Source organism: Sus scrofa, chromosome 1, assembly GCF_054392235.1.
Source record: "Sus scrofa isolate SSC_HxYL_T2T_F1_AM1 chromosome 1, Sscrofa_HxYL_maternal_Yorkshire_Landrace_v2.0, whole genome shotgun sequence".
NCBI classification, from domain to species: Eukaryota; Metazoa; Chordata; class Mammalia; order Artiodactyla; family Suidae; genus Sus; species Sus scrofa.
In genome coordinates this window covers 137,993,855-138,016,347 of record NC_139383.1, presented here as the reverse complement: position 1 = coordinate 138,016,347, position 22,493 = coordinate 137,993,855, and the positions used below count along the sequence as shown (strand labels likewise).

Genomic DNA, 22,493 nt, shown 5'->3' with positions numbered 1-22,493 from the left:
TTCCTAATTCCTTTTTTCTTCCACTTTTATTATTTTGTGTCTTTTAAGCCCAGAACTCTCAAGTGTTCAGCAGCTGCCAGAGCTTCAGCAGCTCAGCCAGCGATGGTGGCAACAGTGGGGTCCCTAGCTCTCCTTCCGGGACCAGCAGTGACGGGGGACGCTCCCGGAGGCAGTCTTACATCCCGTACAGGGACTCTGTGTTGACCTGGCTGCTGAAGGACAGCCTTGGAGGCAACTCCAGAACCATCATGGTTGCCAGTGAGTGGGACACTGGAGCTGGTTCTATGCGAGGACTGGTGCTCTCCTTTAGAGGAAGGGCCACAGCCACCCATTTCATCAAGGGCCTTATACAGCGTGGGCCATGGCAGCAAGGCCAGTGGTCATGGGCTGGGTCAGAAGGGCTTGGAGGGTTCTTTAACTTTCTCCTTCTACTTCAGCCGTGTCTCCTGCACACACTAGCTACAGTGAGACCATGAGCACATTGAGATATGCATCCAATGCCAAAAACATCATCAACAAGCCGCGGGTAAATGAGGTGAGACCTTCATCTGAGGTCCTGGTCTGGTACAGTTTACACCAAGTTCTCCTTTCTTTCTCTCATTGATTTCTTTCTCTTCGTATTCACCCCAACTGTCACACTTGTCTCTGAATGATGAGAGAGTGAAATTCTGGCCACTCGAAGAAAAATTATTTAAAAGTTTCTGTGTTTACTGCGTTTATTCTGAGTTTATGTTAATATACATCTTTTATTTTTTTTCCTATGCAAATTGCAGTGACTTTTCTGTTTAGGGCTAAAAACTTTAGACATATGAATTCTTTAGTTTTGAAAACTGAGTAATGATGAGAATATTCCAAAAGTTCCTTACATGCTTTGCAATTTCAGTGAAAATTCTGGGACAGAAATCACAAACTGGGGGCCAGATAGATATAGCCCAATATATATGCCCTGACATTTATGTTACCTGCCTGACCTCCTGCTCTAGGGCACTGATTCTCAAACGTTAGTGTGTGTCAGAACCGCTTGGAACGTTCATTAGACCACTGGTGTGTCCCAGCCCTCAAGAGTTTCTGATGTAATAGATGTTGGTGGGGGACAGAATTTGTATTTCTTCCTTTTCTTTTCTTTTCTTTTCTTTTTTTTTTTTTTTTTTTTTTTTTTTGCTTTTTAGGGCCGCATTTGCGACATATGGAGGTTCCCAGGCTAGGGGTCGAATTGGAGCTGCAGCTGCCAGCCTACGCCACAGCCATGGCAACTCGGGATCCAAGCTGCATCTGCAGCCTACACCACAACTCACAGGAATGCCAGATCCTTAACCCACTGAGTGAGGCCAGGGATCAAATCCACAACTTCATGGTTCCTAGTTGGATTCATTTCTGCTGTGCCACGATGGCAACTCGCAGAATTTGCTTTTTTTTTTTTTTGTCTTTTTGCCTTTTCTAGGGCCGCTCCCCCGGCATACGGAGGTTCCCAGGCTAGGGGTTGAGTCGGAGCTGTAGCCACCAGCCTACACCAGAGCCACAGCAACTCGGGATCTGAGCCACGTCTGCAGCCTACACCACAACTCACGGCAACACCAGATCCTTAACCCACTGAGCAAGGCCAGGGATCAAACCTGCAACCTCATGGTTCCTAGTCAGATTTGTTAACCCCTGTGCCATGACGGGAACTCCAAGAATTTGCATTTCTAATAAGTTCTTAGGTGAAGTTGACTCTGGCTCTGAGACCGCACTTTGATTATTTTTGTTTTCTTTTGTTTTTCTTCTTTTCGTTTTTCTTTTTTGTCTTTTTTTTTTGGTCTTTTTTTTTTTTTTTGTCTTTTCTAGGGCCACACCTGCGGCATATGGAGGTTCCCAGGCTAGGGGTCCAACCAGAGCTACAGCCGCCAGCCACAGCCACAGCCACATCCACTCGGGATCCAAGCTGCGTCTGCAACCTGTACCACAGCTCACGGCAACAACAGATCCATTACCCATTGACCGAGGCCAGGGATCGAACCTGCAACCTCATGGTTCATAGTCGGATTCATTAACCACTGTGCCACAATGGGAACTCCTGAGACTACTCTTTGAGAAGACTACCCCAGAAGTTACTCCCAAGGAGCAATCCGCTTCTTCCAAGCTAATTGCATGTAGCATCCTATAGCCATTGGGGGCCTGATATCAATTGCTGGTGACCGAGTTCTCTGTGTTCCAGGATGCAAATGTGAAGTTGATCAGAGAGCTCAGAGATGAGATTGGAAGACTGAAAGCCATGCTGCTGAGCTTCGAGCTGGTATGTGGGCAGTCAGGACTTTTCTGTCCTCAGGAGCCCCTTTTCCTTTTTGCAGGGGATCTGAGCCCTGCTTCATTCTATGTTCTCAGCGAGGTGACCCTTGTGGGGCAGGGGCAGGAGCAAAGATAGGACAGGGGTTACTCTGGTACCTGTGTGGTTTCAAATGGTTGGCACCCTCTCACTGTATCCTCTCTACCATCCACAGGGCATACACCTAGATGGCCCTTGTTCTGTATGTGAGCAGATATGGGGAAGGAGCCCTGCAAAGAAAATGTCCTTGGATTCTCCATCTTTGTAGCAACCTGAATGCAAATACTTAGGCTTCTGCTTTGTTTCTGATTTTAACCATTAAGTCTGTCCTTTATCTGCATCTTATCTTTCTTCACAAGAGTACAGGTGGGACCCACAAAGTACATCCCTCTCTTTATTTGCGCAGAGAAACTTCCATTCATTGAATGAGGGAAAGGAAGAGAATCTGAAGGAGCTGGTTCTCCAAAATGAATTGAAGGTGGGTGTGTTGGGGGGGAACTCACTTGTGCTTTATATCACCTCAGGAACAGGTCTGACCTGTCTCTGGCCAGGCTTTCTCCCTCGTCAGGACAGAGATTGTATCTGAGACATCTTTTCTTTCCATTGCTCCTTGAGTTGGGGGGGAGGTGTTTGTCCTGGGGTTCATGACTGTCTTTCTGAATCTGCTTTAATCTTTCAGGGGATCATGATAACTCCCTTCACATAAGGACAGTAACCTAGAAAAAAAGTTATTTTCCAGTCAGTAAATCAACCGACCAACATGTATTCATTGAGCACCAAATAGGTACTCAGCATGATGCCGCTGGAGATACGAAGACATTCCTGCCCTCAGGTGGCTTGTAGTCTAGTTGGAGTCATATTTAAAGAATGGTTAAGTGGGATAACTTACCGAGTTAGATGGAAGGAAGAATCATTATGCTTGGAATTGTCAGGGCCGAAATCAGTGCTGGAGTTGGAAGCAGACACCAGTCTCCAGTGCTGGAAATAGACTTTGAAGGATGGGTAGAGTCTGTTAGCTGGAGAGAAGGGCTTAGGCATTGGGGAGAGGGAGGGGTGACAGAAGCCAAGGCAGGGAAGTGAGAGAAGGACTGGTGTGGGAACAGGACTAAGCCGGCTAGAACAGGTGCTCATGGTAGAGAGTAGTGGAGGCAAGAGTGGGGCCAGTTTAGGACTTTTGACCTTGGCATAAACTGGATGACTCATAGCTTCTTGAACCAAGTTGACATAATAAGGGAATATATTGGGGAAATTAGCATAGAATGTAGGATGCATGTAGAGTGGAATGAGGATTGAATTCAGAGAGACCATCAAGGAAAGAGACTGTTGTTGTGACCCCGTGAGGATCAGGACAAGACTTTTGCAGAGATTAGAGAGATTAGATTAAATGTTGATTCCCAGAGGCATTTAAAAGGGGGAAGTTGCAGATATTATTTGCTGACAGGTTAGATTTCGATCTTGCAGATGAATGTGTCAGTTTCTAATATTCTACTGCATCATTCTATATATTATTAAAGTATCCTGGCTACATCAGTATTTCATTGCCCAAACTAAACTTTAGGACTACTGCACATATCCATAAGTTTCTCAAAAATCCTGTTTAGCTATATATGTTCTGATCTGGGGTTCAGAAAATACCATCCCTCTATAAGTGAGAGAGGAAATAGAAGAGTCATATTATTCCAGGTTCATTAGCATTTTTATTTTATACAGGCCAGCCAACCTGGACTTGAACCTGCCAGTTGCTGGCCTCATGACCTAGCACAGGTAGGAGTAAGTAATGAAGGCTGGCCAGAAGGGAGGTGTGCTCAGCAGTGTCTCCAGGGGGGGCTGTGCCCTGCCCCCTACCTCTGCCAGGGCCCAAACTACCCCAGCCCTTCATGGGTACCCCCTAGTTTTCAAACTTCAACTCAATGATTATAATGCTCAAAAGAATATTTCTAGGATCATAAAATATTTGTCCCTAAATTTGGCATGATTTCTTTTTCTTAAGTTTTTTCTTTATCAGAGAAGGACCTAGCTGAATCCATTCCTTTTCCTGAGCTTCCTCTGTTCCTACACTCCCAGGAGAAGCTTCTTCCTTCAGCATTAGTTTCCACCATAAGAGGAAATAAAGGACCCTATATTCAACATTGTTCCTTCACGTTTCCCTAATGGACTTAGTTTAAGGCTGCTAAGCTGTGGTGTAGGCCGGCAGCTGCAGCTCTTATTGGACCCCTAGCCTGGGAACTTCCGTATGCCACAGGTGTGGCCCTAAAAAGATTAAAAAAAAAAAAACAAAAAAACCAAAAAACCTGCCCCTGATCACAGTAAGATGTCAGTGTTCATTCCTGTTATTACTGGTTGTTGTTGGTTTTTTTTTTTAATTTTCTTTCTCTTTCTTTTTTCTTTATTTATTTTTTTGTCTTTTTTTGGGCTGTATCCATGGCATATGGAGGTTCCCAGGCTAGAGGTCAAATTGGAGCTACAGCTGCTGGCCGATGCTACAGCCACAGCAACAGCAATGTCATATCAGAGTCTCATCTGTGACCTACATCACAGCTCACAGCAACACCGGATCCTTAACCCACTGAGTAAAGCCAGGGATCGCATCTGAGTTCTCATGGATACTAATCAGGTTTGTTACCGCTGAGCCACAACGGGAACTCCACAACTAATTTTTTAAAGTAAGATTTATGGTGGTTTTTTTTCCTAAAAAAAAATACATGCTCATTGCTGAAAATAACATTTATTGAGTTTCTATTTATTAAAGTAACACTTGCCTATTGAGGAAAACTTAGAAAACACAGAAGGCTCACAGAGGATGTGCAAGGACCCCCATAGGGCCTTGAGTAGTAACTAGTAATGGAGGAAAGTGAGAAGCGATGCCATGAGGATGGCACCAAATGTTTGTCTGCTCCCTGTGCTGAGGGTCCAAGACCATCTCGTCTGTCTTCCCAGATTGACCAGCTGACCAAAGACTGGACCCGGAAGTGGGATGAGTGGAAGGCCCTTGTGGAGCATTACAGAGTGGACATCAACAGGAGGAGAGCTGGGCTGGTCATCGACTCCAGCCTGCCACACCTGATGGCCTTGGAGGATGACGTCCTCAGCACAGGTGTCGTGCTCTATCACCTGAAGGTGAGTGGATGGGCGAACCCCTTCTATCCTTGAGCAGCGGCCCCAGAGGTCAGGGAGGGTGAAGCCAGCAGTAGTGTAGGCCGCAGAGCTGCCCCCAGGTTTGCCCTCAGAAAGCTGGGCCAGGCCTGCCAGGCAACTGTGATCTCTTGTTTTTGTATGAATAGAGCCGAAGACTAGAAATCAGAACAATCCTTTGGTTTTCAGCCGCTGCTATCATTGCTCTTTTGTTCTCTGTGCCTTAATTGCCTCATTTTAAAGTAAGAATAATGGTGCTTATACTCATTTTTCATCATCTTTTTAGGGCCATGCTGTGGCACGTGAAAGTTCCCAAACTAGGGGTCGAATTAGAGCTGTAGCTGCCAGCCTACACCACAGCTCATAGCAACGCCAGATCCTTAACCCATTGAGCAAGGCCAGTGATAGAACCCGAGTCTTCATGGATACTAGTCGGGTTCATTACCACTGAGCCACAATGGGAACTCCCTGTTTTTCGCCTTCTTGAAGCACAGGAATGCAGCCATGGAGGTGAAATCTAACCTCAAAATTCCATCAACATTCCTGAGCGCTCTCCGAAAATACAGGCCGCTCATGGACGGCCTTCAGAGGCTAAGGCATCAAAAGATCAGAAACAGTTTCCTTCCAGTACTTCATTCTCACCTTCTCCTTCTCCATTTCTAGGTTTACCTCGGAAAGTAAGAGAGGAGAGAGGAAGCAGACAGGGGGCGCTTCAAGAAAGCGTGTGAGAGTCCAGATGGCTAGTGGGTGAGGGCTGACCAGGGTGTGTCAAGCAACCACCCAGAGAAAATAGAGTGCTTTGAAGGCCTTGCACAGGGACCTGGCTCCCCTGGTTCTTTGTCACCTGGAGGCCAGCTCCTCAGTTCTAAATGAAACGTTTTGAGTTAGTGATCTATAGTCGACAGAATCTTATATCCTGTCTTCATTAAAAACATGTGCCTACTGTAGAAGGGCAGTCCCCATGAATGGCTGACCATACTCTACGTACCAGAATCTGTATGCTCACTAAAAATCCAGTCTTCATTTTTCCTAATTGCCCTCAGCACGTTAAATTGACATTTAAGAAACAGAGCTTATGGGGATGTGTGATGCTGCTGTCATCCCTAGAGAAGTTAGGCTGCTAATGCTGCAGCGCACGTGGTGGGAGATGTCAGCGAAACTCACGTTTAGAAAGTCTGTCTTCTTAGGATAAGCCCTTAGGCAAGTTGTCAGAGACTGAGCCTCCCAGACAGAAAGTTAAAGTAGCTTCTTTTTTTGCCACAGTATAAATCAGCTCAAGAATGTGCCTCAGACAGTAGTGGCTCTTACCTTAATGACAGCTCTAAGCCCCAAAGGCTCTCAGTCCTATTAGTCAGAATCTCGGGGAGAGGTTGGAGGTCAGGTAGAGACCTAGTGAATTAAAATGCTCAGTATCTCAGTGGAACCAATCTGATATATTGTTTGGATGTGGAGTGAGCGAGGAAGGTAGACGTCAAGGGGCAGAGCTTAGGGTAGCAGAGGTTGAGGGATGATGGTGAGACTGAGCCGTAGGCAGCTGGCAAATGATGCTGGAGCACTGGTGCCCTTGCCGAATGCCCTGAGGGGACTGAGGGTGGAGTCAGTGAACCTGAGGGATGAGGTTTCAGTCCACTTTTTTTTTTTTTTTTTCCGTCTTTTTAGGGCCGTACCTGCGGCACGTGGAAGTTCCCAAGCTAGGGGTCCAATTGGAGCTTAACTGCCAGCCTACGCCACAAGCATAGCAACATAGGCATACCTCAGGGTAATGCCAGATCCTTAACCCACTGAGCAAGGCCAGGGATTGAACCCGCATCCTCATGGATGCTAGTTAGAATCGTTAACTGCTGAGCCACGGCAGGACCTCCTCAGTCCACTTCTAACCCTGGCATTTCTTCAGTTTTTGTACCCATTTTCCTCCTTGTTGTTTGTTTAGATCCTAGTTTGGGTAGTAATGTAACAATCACTCAAGATTCTCAGTTTTTATTTGCTAACTTAGTTCTAGGCCCAGAACTAGTTCCAAGCGATGGCCTGAGAGCTGTTTTCCCTTGAATCACCTTGGGAAGCACTGTGGATGGGGAGCAGGCAGCGGGAGGGGTGGGTGGAGCACAGGTTACTGCTGTCCTGGACTTCATCTTCATGATTGTCTTTGTGCCGCTGCACCTCCCCACTAAGGGGAACAAAGAGGCAGAGGGGGAGTTCCCTGGTGGCTCAGTGGGTTAAGGATCCGGTGTTGTCACTGTGTGGCCCAGTTGCTGCTGTGATGTAGGTTGAATCCCTGGCTCGGGAACTTCTGCATGACATGGGCATGCCTCCCCCACCCCCTGAAAAAACAAGAGGCAGAATGGGCAGCAGGCACCGGCACCAGCTCAGCCCATGTTAAACGAGATGCCAGCATGTTGTAGGGGAGGCTGTTGTGCACATCTAGAAGTTGGGATGTGCTGTGGCCTTTATCCCTTCGAGAGGAATGTGCCTCCTCATCGGGGCTGACCCGAACCCCCACCGAGCAGTCTTAATGCTTCTCGCTTGGGTCTGGCTGGTGGCGTCTGGAGACTGGCATCCATTGGCTTGTTCTATCCTCAGTGGATGAAGGGGAAAGCCTGGTCTCAGCCTGGTTGTGGGTGTGTGTGGAGCCAGAGCCCCTCTCATTACTTCCAGGCATCTTTCTTCTCACAAGCAATTTGGAGGGAGCTCCAGGGCCCTCCTTTGTGGCTGCTGACAGTGAAGCCTAGTGTGGAACTTCCTAGTTACTTCAAAAACATCAGTCACTAGGGAGAGGTTGGAAAAGCATGGACGCAGGACCCAGAGAGACCTGAATTTTAGCCAGAGTCCTAGTTAGTGTTTAGGCTCCCTGTGTAGCTTATCCACTATCAGCTTCAGTTTCCTCCTCTGTAAGGGGGATCATGACACCTATGTTTTGAGTCATTAGAGGATTAAATAGGAGGTGTCTGTAAAGCACTTGGCACAGTGCCCAGGACATAGATTATTCAGTAAATGATAAATACATATCTAAGCTTACATCTCTGTTGCTGTGGTGCTGCCTTCCTCACCCAGAGCCGTGTGGTCTTAAACTGCATGCATTTTGTAATCCAGGCCCCAAAGGCCCTGTCTTCCACTAACCCAGTGGTTCACTGATACTAACTCCAGTTTCCCCCTCCTCTGTTATACTCCTCTCTTCCAGTCTGTTTTGATTCTAGATGTGCTTTTCTCCTTTTTGTGCTTTACTCTTCTTAGAATCTGGTGTCTGTTAAACTTCACCTGTGGACCAAGAAGGTAAACATCCTGTTTCCCACACATCATCATAGAAAGTGTGTCTCTTTGAGACTGACTGGAGCAAACTTGGATCACACTAGCCTTAGCCTCTGGGAGAAAGCTATTCCCATCTGCCTACTTCATCAGACTAGAGAATCTCTGATTGACAGCCCGACTCCAGGCTATGGGACAGAAAGGGGCTGGCCAGCACTATTTGGACTTTGTAAAAAAGCTGGTGCTGCTTTGTCATGTTTTTTTTGCCCCCACCTTCTCAGGGGCTTCCTAGGCTTCAGAGTGAGTGGGCACAGCAGTCAGAATAGCCTAGACCAAAATCGAGAAGTGGTATGGAAAAGGATAGGGCGGGTGTGGGAAGAAGACAGTGATGACACTCAAACAGGTGGACTTTCCCTTGGGGGCAGGGCTGTGTCCATTTTTATTCTCATTAAAGTTGTTTCACTTTTCCCTTTAGGAGGGGACAACAAAAATAGGAAGGATCGATTCGGATCAGGAACAGGACATTGGTGAGTGACAGAGCGTACTGGTCTGACGCCTTGTGGCAGGTACTCATGCCTGATGGGTGTCTGCAGAGGAACCTCGTGGTGCCCTTGGAGGAAGGAATCCTCAAGGTCTGAGGGGTTTCTCCTCTTTTCCTGCCAGCCTATGGGTCTGGGACATGATCGGAGGAGAGCCACCCTGTGGAATGATCTGGATCTAGGTGGTTTCAGGTGGTGGCTCTTCCTCTCTTGTCATGATGTGAGATCTTTCAGATGTGGATTCTGATCCCCTAGAAAGAATGGAAGAAGTGTTTCTGTGGGCTGTGCCTCCACTCAAGTGACCCCCCTCTTCTGTAGTCCTGCAGGGTCAGTGGATTGAGAGAGACCACTGCACCATCACCAGTGCCTGTGGAGTCGTCATTCTGCGGCCGGCCCGTGGGGCCCGCTGCTCAGTCAATGGCCGGGAGGTTACCGCCTCCTGCCGTCTGACCCAAGGTAGGTCCATCTGCAGCCCTGCTTGTGCCAGGATGAGTGATAGACCAGCTGTGTTCTTATGAACCAGACCCAGAGAGCTCAGTGAAGAATGCTCTAAGGATGGAACACCCAGCCTCTGCACCCAGAGAGCTGAAGATTTTCTAATATTATCCTCTTCCTGTAAACACAGAAGTTCCAACTCCAGGGCTCCAGAGTGGAGAATGACTATCTGAATTTGATACCCATGTCTGTTAGCTTTGTGTCCTTGGGAAAGTCTCTGAGTTTCAATTTCCTCATCTGTAAAATGGGGATAATTAGAGGATCATTGGGAGGATTGAATGAGCTAATCCATGCAACATTCTTAGCAGTGTCCTTGGCACTTCATGAGCACTCATTGTCATGATTACTGTTGCTATTCCTACTAGAATTAACCTGTTCAGTCCTTTGAGGCTGAGCTTGGATACCCCCTCTTCCACAAAAGCTTTCCTTGCCCACCCCACCTGGAGCTCGTCTTGCTTTCCCTTGGATACTAGAGCTCCTCTAGTTCGTCTCATTAATTTGATGCTGTATAATATTCAGAGTTCCCGTTGTAGCTCTGCAGGTTAAGAACCCCACCTAGCATCTATGAGGATGTGGATTCAACCCCTGGCCTCACTCAGTGGATTAAGGATGCAGCATTGCTGCAAGTTATAATGCAGGTTGAGGATGCTGCTCAGATCCCGTGTTGCTGCGGCTGTGGTGGAGGCCGGCAGCTGCAGCTCTGATTTGACCCCTAGCCTGGGAACTTCCATCTGCTGCGGGTGTGGCCCTATAAAGCTCCCCAAAAAAATGCTGCACAATATTCAGTGAATACATATCTCATTGACTCAGCCTAATTACCAACTTGTTGAGGGCAAAACTTTGTCTCAGAGCAGTGCCCTGCCTGTAACATGTACTGAGAATATGAGCCATAGGTTGAAATCACATCTGTCTCTGTGCCACAGGAGCCGTCATAATCCTGGGGAAAGCGCAAAAGTTCCGATTCAACCACCCAGCTGAGGCCGCCATCCTTCGGCAGCAGAGGCAGGTGAGTGCTGAGGCATTTTCCACGAGGCTGCTGGCCTCTCAACTTCTTCCTGGGGCGGGGGGTGGATCGGGTTTGCCTGGGTCTGTTGGGGAGGGGGTGATGATGTCAATCTCACTGTGCTTCCTCCCTGGTCCGCAGGTTGGAGAGGCTGTTGGTGGCAGTGGCTCTCTGGAATGGTTGGATTTGGATGGAGATGTCACTGCTTCCCGGTTGGGTCTCTGCCCCTTGCTTTGGAAGGAAAGGTGGGAAATAGCTGCTCCCTCTGTGGTGGAACCTATTAGTTTTGCTTTTTTTTTCCCTAATTACTCAATGAATTTTATTACATTTATAGTTGTACAACAGTCACACAACCCAGCTTTATAGCAGTTCCATCCCAAACCCCTAGCCCATCCCCCCACCCCTCAATCTGTCTCCTTTGGAAACCATAAGTTTTTCAATGTCTGTGAGTCAGCATCTGTTCTGCAAAGAAGTTCATTGTGTCCTTTTTTTAGATTCCACATGTAAGTGACAGCATTTTATGTTGGTGTCTCATTGACTGACTTCACTTAGCATGATAATTTCTAGGTCTGTCTATGTTGCTAAAAATGCCGGTATTTCATTCCTTTTAATGGCTGAGTAATATTCCATTGTGTATATGTACCACATCTTCTTGATCCCCTCCTCTGTCGATGGACATTTAGGTTGTTTCCATGTCTTGGCTATTGTATAGAGTGCTGCAATGAACATTGGAGTGCATGTATCTTTTCGAGTCATGGTTTTCTCTGCATAGATGCCCAGGAGTGGGATTGCTGGAACAAATGGTAATTCTGTTTTAATTTTCTGAGGAATCTCCATACTGTTTTCCATAGTGGATGCACCAATTTACAATCCCACCAACAGTGTACTAGGGTTCCCTTTTTTCCACACCCTCTCTAGCACTTATTGTTTGTAGACTTTTGGATGATGGCCATTCTGGCTGGTGTAAGGTGGTACCTCATAGTGGTTTTGATGTGCATTTCTCTGATAATGAGTGATGTTGAATATCTTTTCATGTGTTTTTTGGCCATCCATATGTCTTCTTTGGAGAATTGTCTGTTTAGATCTTCTGCCTATTTTTGGATGGGTTTGTTTGTTTTTTTGGTATTGAGCGGCAGGAGGTGTTTATAAGTTTTGGAGATTAATACTTTGTCAATGGATTCATGTTTATAAATTTTGGAGATTAATACTTTGTCAGTGGATTCACTTGCAAAGATTTTCTCCCATTCTGTGGGTTGTCTTTTCGTTTTGTTTAGGGTTTCCTTTGTTGTGCAGAAACTTTTAAGTTTAATTAAGTCCCATTTGTTTATTTCTGTTTTTATTGTCATTACGCTAGGAGGTAGGTCCGAGAAGATATTGTTGTGGTTTATGTCGGACAGTGTTTGGCCTATATTATCCTTTAAGAGTTTCATAGTGGTTTTGCTTCTGAATTCATTACAATGTGGAGTGGGGAGATAAGTGTAGCAGTCAAGCCCTGCACAAGGCCTGGTCTGAACCAACTTGGGTGAGTGATCTTAGGATGCAGATGAGCTGCTCAGCTGGTGGCTGCCAGGGAAGTGGTCTTGGCCCTCATTCATTTCCTCTTGGTTATTGCAACTTTATTTGTCCCTAAAAGAGGGACATCATTTGATGTTTCCTGTGGCTACTTTCCCCTGTCAACAAGACTTACATGTGGTGTGTTTGTGGATCTCTTTGATGCTGCTTCTGAACCTACCTCCCTATAAACCTAGGCTGCCTATGTGTGAGCTTTGGGTTTGTCCATTAGCTTCCTGGGCTGTGGTTTCCTCTGAATTTTTGAAGTCATCGTGGGACTGAGAATGCTCTTTTCCTCATAACCAAGGGTCCAGAACTATGCATCTTAGGGGTGAGAACTCTAGGAACAGCATGAAAATATCTTAGGGTTCTGCCCTTTCTTCCACATTTCACCTTCCTTGTGACTGTGGAATGTGGGGTCAGAGTTTTCTATGTGATTTGTGGCAACTGCTCTTCTTCCTCATAGTCATTCTTCATCCACTTCTGCATCGACCCTCCCCTCCCAGTTCTAGATGCCTTGCAGGCTGGATACTAGTAGTAACAGTGGCGTCCTCCTGTTCGCTAAGCTGCACGTGACTTCTACCTTGGGAACTCTGTGTGGAAAATGGCAACAGGGGACTTGGTGCCTGTGAGAGCCCTGGTGTGGGGGGCTGTCCAGCCTGTGAGCACGGGGCACCTGGGAGGGTTATGATGGCCCTTCCCCTGCTTCCTTCAGAGGGATCTAGCTGCTCTTTGCTTAGGCCAGGAGCATTTGATGGCAGCCGAGGGTAGTGTTGGGTCAGGTGTTGGAGGTGAGGTGTTGGGTGGGGGCAGAAGTGCTTTGATGCAGGGAGCCTGAGCAGCAGGTGGGTGTTCACAGGAGTGCTGCTAAGGACCCAAGGACAATACTCAAGTCTAAGGGACGATGGCCCTAGTGTCGGGCAACTCTGCGCCCTGAGAGCTGACACAGGATGAAGTGTATCAAGACCCCACAGACTCAGGACCGAAGCCGGGGCTCTTGTTTTGTCAGAGTGGCCCTCCATTTTTTTTTCTTTTTTTTTTTTTTTTATTTTCCCACTGTACAGCAAGGGGGTCAGGTGATCCTTACATGTATACATTACAATTACATTTTTTCCCCCACCCTTTCTTCTGTTGCAACATGAGTATCTAGACATAGTTCTCAATGCTATTCAGCAGGATCTCCTTGTAAATCTATTCTAGGTTGTGTCTGATAAGCCCAAGCTCCCGATCCCTCCCACTCCCTCCCCCTTCCATCAGGCAGCCACAAGTCTCTTCTCCAAGTCCATGATTTTCTTTTCTGAGGAGATGTTCATTTGTGCTGGATATTAGATTCCAGTGATAAGTGATATCATATGGTATTTGTCTTTGTCTTTCTGGCTCATTTCACTCAGGATGAGATTCTCTAGCTCCATCCATGTTGCTGCAAATGGCATTATGTCCTCATTCTTTTTTATGGCTGAGTAGTATTCCATTGTGTATATATACCACTTCTTCCGAATCCAATCCTCTGTCGATGGACATTTGGGTTGTTTCCATGTCCTGGCTATTGTGAATAGTGCTGCAATGAACATGCGGGTGCATGTGTCTCTTTTAAGTAGAGCTTTGTCCGGATAGATGCCCCAGAGTGGGATTGCGGGGTCATATGGAAGTTCTATGTATAGATTTCTAAGGTATCTCCAAACTGTTCTCCATAGTGGCTGTACCAGTTGACATTCCCACCAACAGTGCAGGAGGGTTCCCTTTTCTCCACAGCCCCTCCAGCACTTGTTATTTGTGGATTTATTAATGATGGCCATTCTGACTGGTGTGAGGTGGTATCTCATGGTAGTTTTGATTTGCATTTCTCTTATAACCAGCGATGGTGAGCATTTTTTCATGTGTTTGTTGGCCATCTGTATATCTTCTTTGGAGAAATGTCTATTCAGGTCTTTTGCCCATTTGTCCATTGATAGATTGGTTTTTTTGCTGTTGGGTTGTATAAGTTGCTTGTATATTCTAGAGATTAAGCCCTTGTCAGTTGCATCATTTGAAACTATTTTCTCCCATTCTGTAAGTTGTCTTTTTGTTTTCTTTTGGGTTTCCTTTGCTGTGCAAAAGCTTTTCAGTTTGATGAGGTCCCATGGGTTTATTTTTGCTCTGATTTCTATTGCTTTGGGAGACTGACCTGAGAAAATATTCATGATGTTGATGTCAGAGAGTGTTTTGCCTATGTTTTCTTCTAGGAGTTTGATGGTGTCCTGTCGTATATTTAAGTCTTTCAGCCATTTGGAGTTTATTTTTGTGCATGGTGTGAGGGTGTGTTCTAGTTTCATTGCTTTGCATGCAGCTGTCCAGGTTTCCCAGCAATGCTTGCTGAATAGACTTTCCTTTTCCCATTTGATGTTCTTGCCTCCCTTGTCAAAGATTAATTGACCATAGGTGTCAGTGTTTATTTCTGGATTCTCTATTCTGAAACAAATGATAATGAAGACACAACCTCTCAATATCTATGGGATGCTGCGAAAGCAGTGCTCAGAGGGAAATTTATAGCAATACAGGCCTTTCTCAAAAAAGAAGAAAGATCCCAAATTGACAACTTAACCCTCCACCTAAGCGAATTAGAAAAAGAACAAAAAAGTCCTAAAGTCAGCAGAAGGAAGGAAATTATAAAGATCAAAGAAGAAATCAATAAAATAGAGACTCAAAAAACAATAGAGAAAATTAATAAAACCAAGAGCTGGTTCTTTGAAAAGGTGAACAAAATTGACAAACCCCTGGCCAGACTCACTAAAAAGAGGAGAGAAAGAACCCAAATAACCAAAATTATAAATGAAAAAGGAGAAATCACAACGGATACAGCAGAAATACAAAAAACCATAAGAGAATACTATGAACAACTGTATGGCAACAAGTTTGACAATCTGGAAGAAATGGACAATTTTCTAGAATCTTACAGCCTGCCAAAACTGAATCAAGCAGAAACAGACCAACTGAACAGACCGATCACTAGAAATGAAATTGAAGAGGTCATAAAATCACTCCCTACAAATAAAAGTCCAGGACCAGATGGCTTCACAGGTGAATTTTATCAAACATATAAAGAGGAATTGGTGCCCATCCTCCTTAAACTCTTTCAAAAGGTTGAAGAAGAAGGAATACTCCCAAAGACATTCTATGAGACCACCATCACCCTCATTCCAAAACCAGACAGAGATACCACCAAAAAAGAAAACTATCGGCCAATATCATTGATGAATATAGATGCAAAAATCCTCCATTTTTGTAATGAAGTCAGGAGAGGAGGTCTTGTCTTAAATAGGTTCTGTTGGGAAAATGTACAGAGGATGTGTTTTTCCTGGAGTCCCGAGGCTCACAAAGAATGGCTCTTCAACTTAAGGGGCTGTAACTGTTGAGATAGGTTGGAGTTGGATAAAGCTGCCTTATCTCCTGGCTCTATGACAGAAAAGCTGTGTGGCTTTAGGCAAGTTACTGAGTCTCTGAGTCTGTTTGTTTACCTCTAATAGTAAGGATACTACCATCTCTCTCCCAGGGGTCCTCGTGATGTGGGTTGAAAGAGCAAGTGGAGTCCCAGTGCCCGACACCCCACAGCCCTGCTGCCAAGAGGCTGTCCTTTCCTGTCCTCCCTTCTCACCCCAGCAGACCTTCTACCCTGGGGAACATGGGTCTTTTCCTGCCTTTTTAAGGTCTTCTCAGGCTCTCTAGCCCTGTGGGCATGGACGTGACCTTTCAGTAACACCAAGAATGCACTCTTTCATTCAGAGGACAGAGGAGGATTGGAGAAGCAGGCTCTCTCCCCCTCGCTGCCTCCACTCTCAGCTCTATCTCCCGGAGCCCGTGGGCCGGGCCTCTCCTGCCCAGCTACCATCAGGGCCTTTGTGCACCAGCCCCTGGTGGCTGTGGGTGATGTGAGCTCAGGCCTGTGACTGGGCAGAGGGGCCTGGAGAAGATGTGAGAGTGGGGAGCCCAGCATGTTGTCAGTGGGGCTACCCATCTGGGCTTGTGGCCGTGTCTCCATGAGGGTTTCTCACCAGCACTTGGGCGGGGTCAGCTCCAAAGCCTCCCCAATTCCTGGTTTTCTTTCCATCCCCTTTCTCTCTGGAGGCATACTTCTCTGGTGGGGACCCTACAAAGCAGAGCTGACTCCAGAACAGGGGAAGTTGTCCTGTTGACTACTTTTTCTCCCTGCAGCAGTGATCTGGACCTGAGAGCAGTTTGCTCTTGACAACTGTTTTTTGGTCCGTGTTCTTGGCATTTGGAATTTTGGGAGCTTAACCTTAAGTGCCTAGAGCCCAGGCCTGTCACTGCCACTGTTGCCTCAGCGAGTAGGCGCCGCTACATTCCTGCCTTGGAAGCCTCCAGAGCCGAGTAGCCCAAGGGCATGGTGGGTCCTGGCAGCAGCTGGGGTGCCTGAGCCCTCAGGATAAAGGGCACCATCTGAGCAGGTTACCTTGGCCGCAGGTAACTGAAGACTGCCCTTGATAATCTCCCTGGCATGTAACATAAAGTCAGCATTTTCTTTCTTTCTTTTTTTTTTTGTCTTTTTAGGGCTACACCCACAGCATATGGAGGTTCCCAGGCTAGGGGTTGAATCAGAGGAAGAGCTGCTGGCCTACACCACAGTTTCAGCAATGTGTAGGATCCGAGCTGAGTCTATAACCTACACCACAGCTCACGGCAACACCAGATCCTTAACCCACTGAGCGAGGCCAGGGATCGAACATGCGTCCTCATGGATGCTAGTCAGAGTCATTTCCTCTGAGTCACGACAGGAACTCCCCGCATTTTCTTTTTCACCTACTTACTGGGAACTTGGCTGACTTGCTCAGCACAGGATCCATTTTCAGTCTGGTGGAGTGTGGCTTCTCGAGCGAATGTGCAGTGTGTGCGGGGTGGGGGAGGGGGTTCCTCCCAGACTGCCTCTCCTTGCAGGGCTTGCTGCTGCTGTGGAGGAAGCTGTATTGGTTCTGTGGAAGCTGACCAGCTGGCTTCCACTTTCCTGAGAAGGGTGGAGGGGCTTTTCTCTAGGGAGACGCAGATTGTAAATCTGAGGGTTGGTGGACAGACAGAGAAGAGAGCTGAATACTCTCAGGGAATTCAGAGTAAAGACCCCCACCCTGCCCCTTGTATCTGATGGTCTGGATCTTAGCTGGATGGGCTCAGGTTTGTGATTCAGCCATGGCTGTGGTCAGACACATACAGATATATGTGTAAAATGTTACCCATCAACTGCTTTTTCTGTTTGTGTGGTGCCAGCTGGCTTTTTATTCCAATGCTATACCTAGCCTTTGCTTTACCGGTGATGAAGGGCACCTTTCCTCTTTTCTATATATTCCACTGTGTGTGTTTGGCTTTCTGCCCACAAAAGCCAGTGCCTGCCTTCCTCAGGGCACACATCATGGTCCCTGGACCCACTGCACATTGAGTCCCCTCACAGCCTCCTTTCCAGAGAGGAGCCTGCTGATGTGTCGGCTCTACTCATGCCCCCTTCCATCTATTCCCTCTCCCACCATCCATCCTTCACTGTCCTCCTAAGGCTGCACTAAGAAATCTGAATTTCTTCTAAGATAGAGGCAGCAAACTTTCTGTGAAGGGCCAGATTATATTTTAGGCTTTGTGGGCTATAGGGTCCCTGCCCCAGCTACTCAGTTCTGCCAGTGTGGCACAGAAGCCCCCAGACCATCTGTAACCATGGGTGTTGCTATGTTCCAATAATTTTATTTACAAAAACAGGCAGAGGACCCACTTGGCCCATAGGCTATAGTTTGGTGACCTCTGCTTTGATACCCCCTAATTTCATTCTGCTCTACAAAATGGTAACTCTCCTAAGCAGAGTGGACCCTTTAGAGCACACTGCTCAGACCGTTTGAGATATGGTTCTAGTGTCAAGTCACTGAGTGGGTCTCCAAGCCTGAGAGCCATGGCATGCCGGGACTGGAATGAGGGCCGACGGCAGGCTAAGCAAGGATCCAGCTTCTGTGTCAGCCTCCTGCAGACCCTGACCCTCTCAGCCAGGACCCTGCAGTTGGCTCTTTTAGAAACCTGAATGGCAGGGATGGAGAGACCCTGCAGAAACAGCATGGGAGGCCCTTGCACAGAAGGCAGGGAGAGGTTAGCACGTGGGGAGAAACTGTCAGTCTTCAGAAGGTGACTCTGGGAGTTCCTGTTGTGTCGCAGTGGTTAACGAATCCGACTAGGAACCATGAGGTTTCGGGTTCGATCTCTGGCCTTGCTCAGTGGGTTAAGGATCCGGCGTTGCCGTGAGCTGTGGTGTAGGTTGCAGACGCGGCTTGGATCCTGCATTGCTGTGGCTGTGGCGTAGGTCGGTGGCTGCAGCTCTGTTTAGACCCCTAGCCTGGGAACCTCTATATGCCGCGGGAAGCAGCCCTAGAAAAGGCAAGAAGGGAACCTGGTGGCAGAGTAGAGCATGACTGTGTCTATAATTTTTTTTTTTTTGATGAAGGTGCTGGGGCCTCATGCAAGCCAACAGAGTCTGTTTCATATTATTGGAAAAGTCCAAGCATACTACAAATGATCAATTTGTAGCTGATCTTGTTTCATTTATATCTCCAATTCACATTCCCGACTCCTCCCCACTGGATGTAAAGAGATCCTGCACAGTTTTGTTGCAGGATTCTCATACAGGGAGACGAGACATGGAGGCTTTTTGCCAGGAAGCAGTGTTTATTCGTGCCAGCACTGGCTCTGCGGATTCATACCCAAAGGCTGAGCCCTGAATGCAGCGGGGCGCAGTCTTATATACCCTCTGTTATTTTTTTTTTTTTTAGCACTTTGGTCCCATTGTCCTTCTTATAAGGTAACATACATTCTATAAATTCTGGTTGGATGGTCTAAGCTACAAAGTTGCACACGGAAAGGATTATGTCATACTGCCACAATGTTGTGCATATGCGTGCACAGCTATTTGTGCACATTACCTTCCCTTTGTTCTGGGAGGGCCCCTACCACAGTTTCGCCAATAAAGGCGTCAGGGTATTTCTTTGAAAAGTATGCTTGAGTCTAAAACTCTTGAACCATCTTCCGGGGCTTGTTTACGGACAGCAGCCCTGGAGTGGAGACCAGCTCTCCTCTGGGCCCCTGGCTCACCACATGGGAGAGGGTTTCTGCTTCAGGGGATGGAGATACAGTCGTGATCTCTGAACTGAGAGGAGAGTTTTCCTCCCCACAATGTTTCTGGAGCTCCTGCTTTACTCTAGTTACAAAGATTTTCAACATACTTTTTTATTCTTTTTTAAAGGACAAAGTTTCTTGATTTAGCAAAAATGTTTTGTTTTTTAAAAATAGCCGCTTTACTTTTCCTGGTCATTTTCCTTGACCAAAATGAACTTGTGTTTCCGTTAAACCCACAATCTAAGAATATGCTAGTCTCAGGCCTCTTCTCCCCTCCTGCACTGTGACATCATGAGCTGCCTGTGACACTGTGCCTGTGTGTCCCAAGGGGCCGGAAACCCAAAGCTCTCTCCTGCCCTTTCGGATGCTTGGTTCCCTGGGTGGGGCTGAGGTCACTACCAGTGTATACTGAGCTGGGTTTGCATTCTTCCTGGTAACCCCAGCCCCTGTGACAGGAGAGCACTGGGAGAGCAGATCGACGAGGACCACCGGCCACCGAGGGCTAGAGAGACACCTCACAGGTCCCAGGTTCAGCAGCAGCATCGCTATCTGGGGGATGTGAGGCAGCGAATCCTAGTGGGACAGATTAGAGCCCAACAGGAACCGGAATTGGTCGGGGCAAGTGCCGGCCGACAGATAAAAGAGGGTAGGTGCCTGCTTCCCCTTCCCACTTCTCTATCTCACTGCTACCTAGGCCTTCTGTATTCTCTCCTTTGTTTTCTTTGTGATAAGATGGAATCTTTGGTATTAGGTGTTCTCTCCCCTCTTAGAGACCAGAGGCTCTTACAGGGGGCTGGGAGCCGGAATAAGCAAGCCACCTTCCTTGCTGCCCCTGGAGGTGATGCACCTCCTGCTCGCTTCTTCACACATGCAGGTTTTTCCAGGCTCTGCTGCTGGCCTGCCTTAGTCTGTGCCCACTGCCGTGCTGGGGTCAGGGGGCCCTGCACTCCCACCGCATCGCCCTGGCCAGCTTTTCACTGTGCAGGTGCTGCTATGGCCGGAGGTGCTAGAGTCCCAGCAGCCACAGGTAGGGAGGGAGGGCTGACCTTCTCTCAGGGTGTTTTTGGTTTGCAGACCATCAGTGGCTGCTCAGAGAAGAGACCTGGCTGCCACAGCAAGACCATGTAGCAGAGAAAGAACTTGAAGCCCCTGTGCCATCTGATTCGTGGTGCCAGACAGACCCTGAGACTCAACCATTCCCCCGGGTCCGAAGCCAGAAGAGGCTGGTGCACCCACAGCTCCTGCGGAAACACGCACTTCGGGTGGCAGAGCAGAAGGTCAAGTGGAGAAGGGCCTCCTTTCAGCTGGAGAGGATTGTTAAGAGGCAGAGGCTGCTGGAGGCCCACAGGAGGCCGGAGCAGCTCAGGGCACTGTGCTGGCTCCAGGATGACCACCCCCGGAGGCCCCTGTTCCAGGCCCCCAACCCTGGTGCCCTGGTCTCAGGGCCTCAGTGTAGAAGCACATGGACCAGGTGCAGTTCTTTGAGCCTCCGAAGGCCCTGTGGCCAGCACTCGGCCCAGCTGCGCAGGTACAGCCAGCAGGCGCGTCGGGAAGCTCTGGCGGAGGTTTACAGCCTCGTCATCTGGGCACTGATCTTTACTTCCCAGGACCTGAGTTTCCTTGGTCTGTGAAATGAACTTTTTCCCTCTTCTGCTCACTCTTTTTTCCCTGTGTTTGATATCTTCTGAGACTGTCTTTTCCCTGATCCCACCCTTGAGTGGCTTTGGTGGTATCTTTTTTTTCTTTTCTTTTTGCATATGGAAATTCCCAGGCTAGGAGTGGAATCAGAGGTACAGCTGCCAGTCTATGTATGCCACAGCCACAGCAACGCTGGATCCCCTACGCACTGAGTGGAGGCCTGGGATCAAACTTGCATCTCCATGGATACTAGTCAGATTCATTTCCACTACACCACAGTGGGAACTCCAGGTGGTATCTTCTTTTTTGTTTGTTTGTGTGTTTGTTTTGGTGGTCTTTTTAGGCCTGCACCCCTAGCGTGTGGAGTTCTCAGGCTGGGGGGTGGAATCAGAGCTACAGGTGCCAGCCTATGCCACAGCCACAGCAACTCGGGATCCAAGCTGCATCTGCAACCCACACCATAGCCCACGGCCATGCCAGATCACCAACCCACTGAGCATGGCCAGGGATCGAGCCCTCACCCTCATGCACATTAATCAGGTTTGCCACCGCTGAGCTACAATGGAACTCTGGTCGTATCTTCTGAGAGAGAATCTCAGCCTCATTTTCCATCTGCTCTAGGCCCTGACTGTCCACTTATGTCTCCCTGTGTGTGTCCTGCCACTACCTCCACCTCATATTGCCTCAAATGACGCTCCGTTCCCACACCCTTCCCACCTCCCCCTCCCATGCTCCCCCTCCCTGGGTCCTGTGAGTTTGCTGACCCCATCCCATGCTGAGCAGTGGAGCGTTGTTTGTGACCCCTGGGTGCCTGTTTGTTTTCTCCTTCACTCACATTTAGTCAAGGTGAGGAGGTGTTATCGCCCAGACTGCTTGGAGCAGAGGACTGTGTCTGCCTCTTTATATCTATGGCCCATAGTAGGTGCACAATTAATGTCTGTCAATGTTATGTTTGTTTGCTCACCAATCTGGTCTTCAGAGTACTAAGCAGTTTTCTTTTTAAAAACTTTTTATTATGTAAAAATTTCCAACATGCGCAAGGTTGAGAGACTTGTATCTTTGTCATCTCCATTCAGCAAATGTCAAGATGTACCATGTTAGCTTTGTCTCCCTTCCTTCCTTTTTCTGATGAAGTATTTTATTTTATTTTATTGCCTTTTTAGGGCCGCACCTACAGCATATGGAAGTTCCCAGGCTAGGGGTCTAATCTGAGCTGCAGCTTCCAGCCTACACCACAGCCACATCAATGCTGTATCCTTAACCCACTGAGTGGGGCCAGGGATTGAACCCGAGTTCTCATGGATACTAGTCAGGTTCGTTATTGCTAAGCCACAATAGGATCTCCAGATAAATTATTTATTTATTTTTAAAATTATTTCCCCAATACATTTTTTTTTTCTACTGTACAGCATGGTGACCCAGTGACACACACATATACACATTCTATTTTCTCACATTATCATAC

General features: G+C 47.5%; 1 protein-coding gene across 16 annotated transcripts in view; it reads left to right on the top strand.

Annotated features, from left to right (window-relative positions):
* STARD9 (StAR related lipid transfer domain containing 9) overlaps window positions 1-22,493 on the top strand; it is a 151,585-nt gene that overhangs the window by 90,834 nt on the left and 38,258 nt on the right. For 6 of the 16 annotated variants that reach the window (XR_014812775.1, XR_014812769.1, XM_084972596.1 and 3 more), the window contains 12 exons: window positions 49-258; window positions 438-535; window positions 2,195-2,272; window positions 2,709-2,780; window positions 5,240-5,419; window positions 8,663-8,701; window positions 9,150-9,201; window positions 9,532-9,669; window positions 10,632-10,714; window positions 10,853-10,956; window positions 19,834-20,036; window positions 20,447-20,918. Coding sequence is in view for 14 of the 16 variants with exons in the window: in XM_084972596.1 (XP_084828722.1) it covers window positions 49-258; window positions 438-535; window positions 2,195-2,272; window positions 2,709-2,780; window positions 5,240-5,419; window positions 8,663-8,701; window positions 9,150-9,201; window positions 9,532-9,669; window positions 10,632-10,714; window positions 10,853-10,956; window positions 19,834-20,036; window positions 20,447-20,918 (1,729 nt within the window). In the remaining 2 variants the exon portion in view is untranslated. The remainder of the gene's footprint in view (window positions 1-48; window positions 259-437; window positions 536-2,194; window positions 2,273-2,708; window positions 2,781-5,239; window positions 5,420-8,662; window positions 8,702-9,149; window positions 9,202-9,531; window positions 9,670-10,631; window positions 10,715-10,852; window positions 10,957-19,833; window positions 20,037-20,446; window positions 20,919-22,493) is intronic. The other 10 variants (XM_084972605.1, XM_084972583.1, XM_084972601.1 and 7 more) reach the window with 7 other exon arrangements.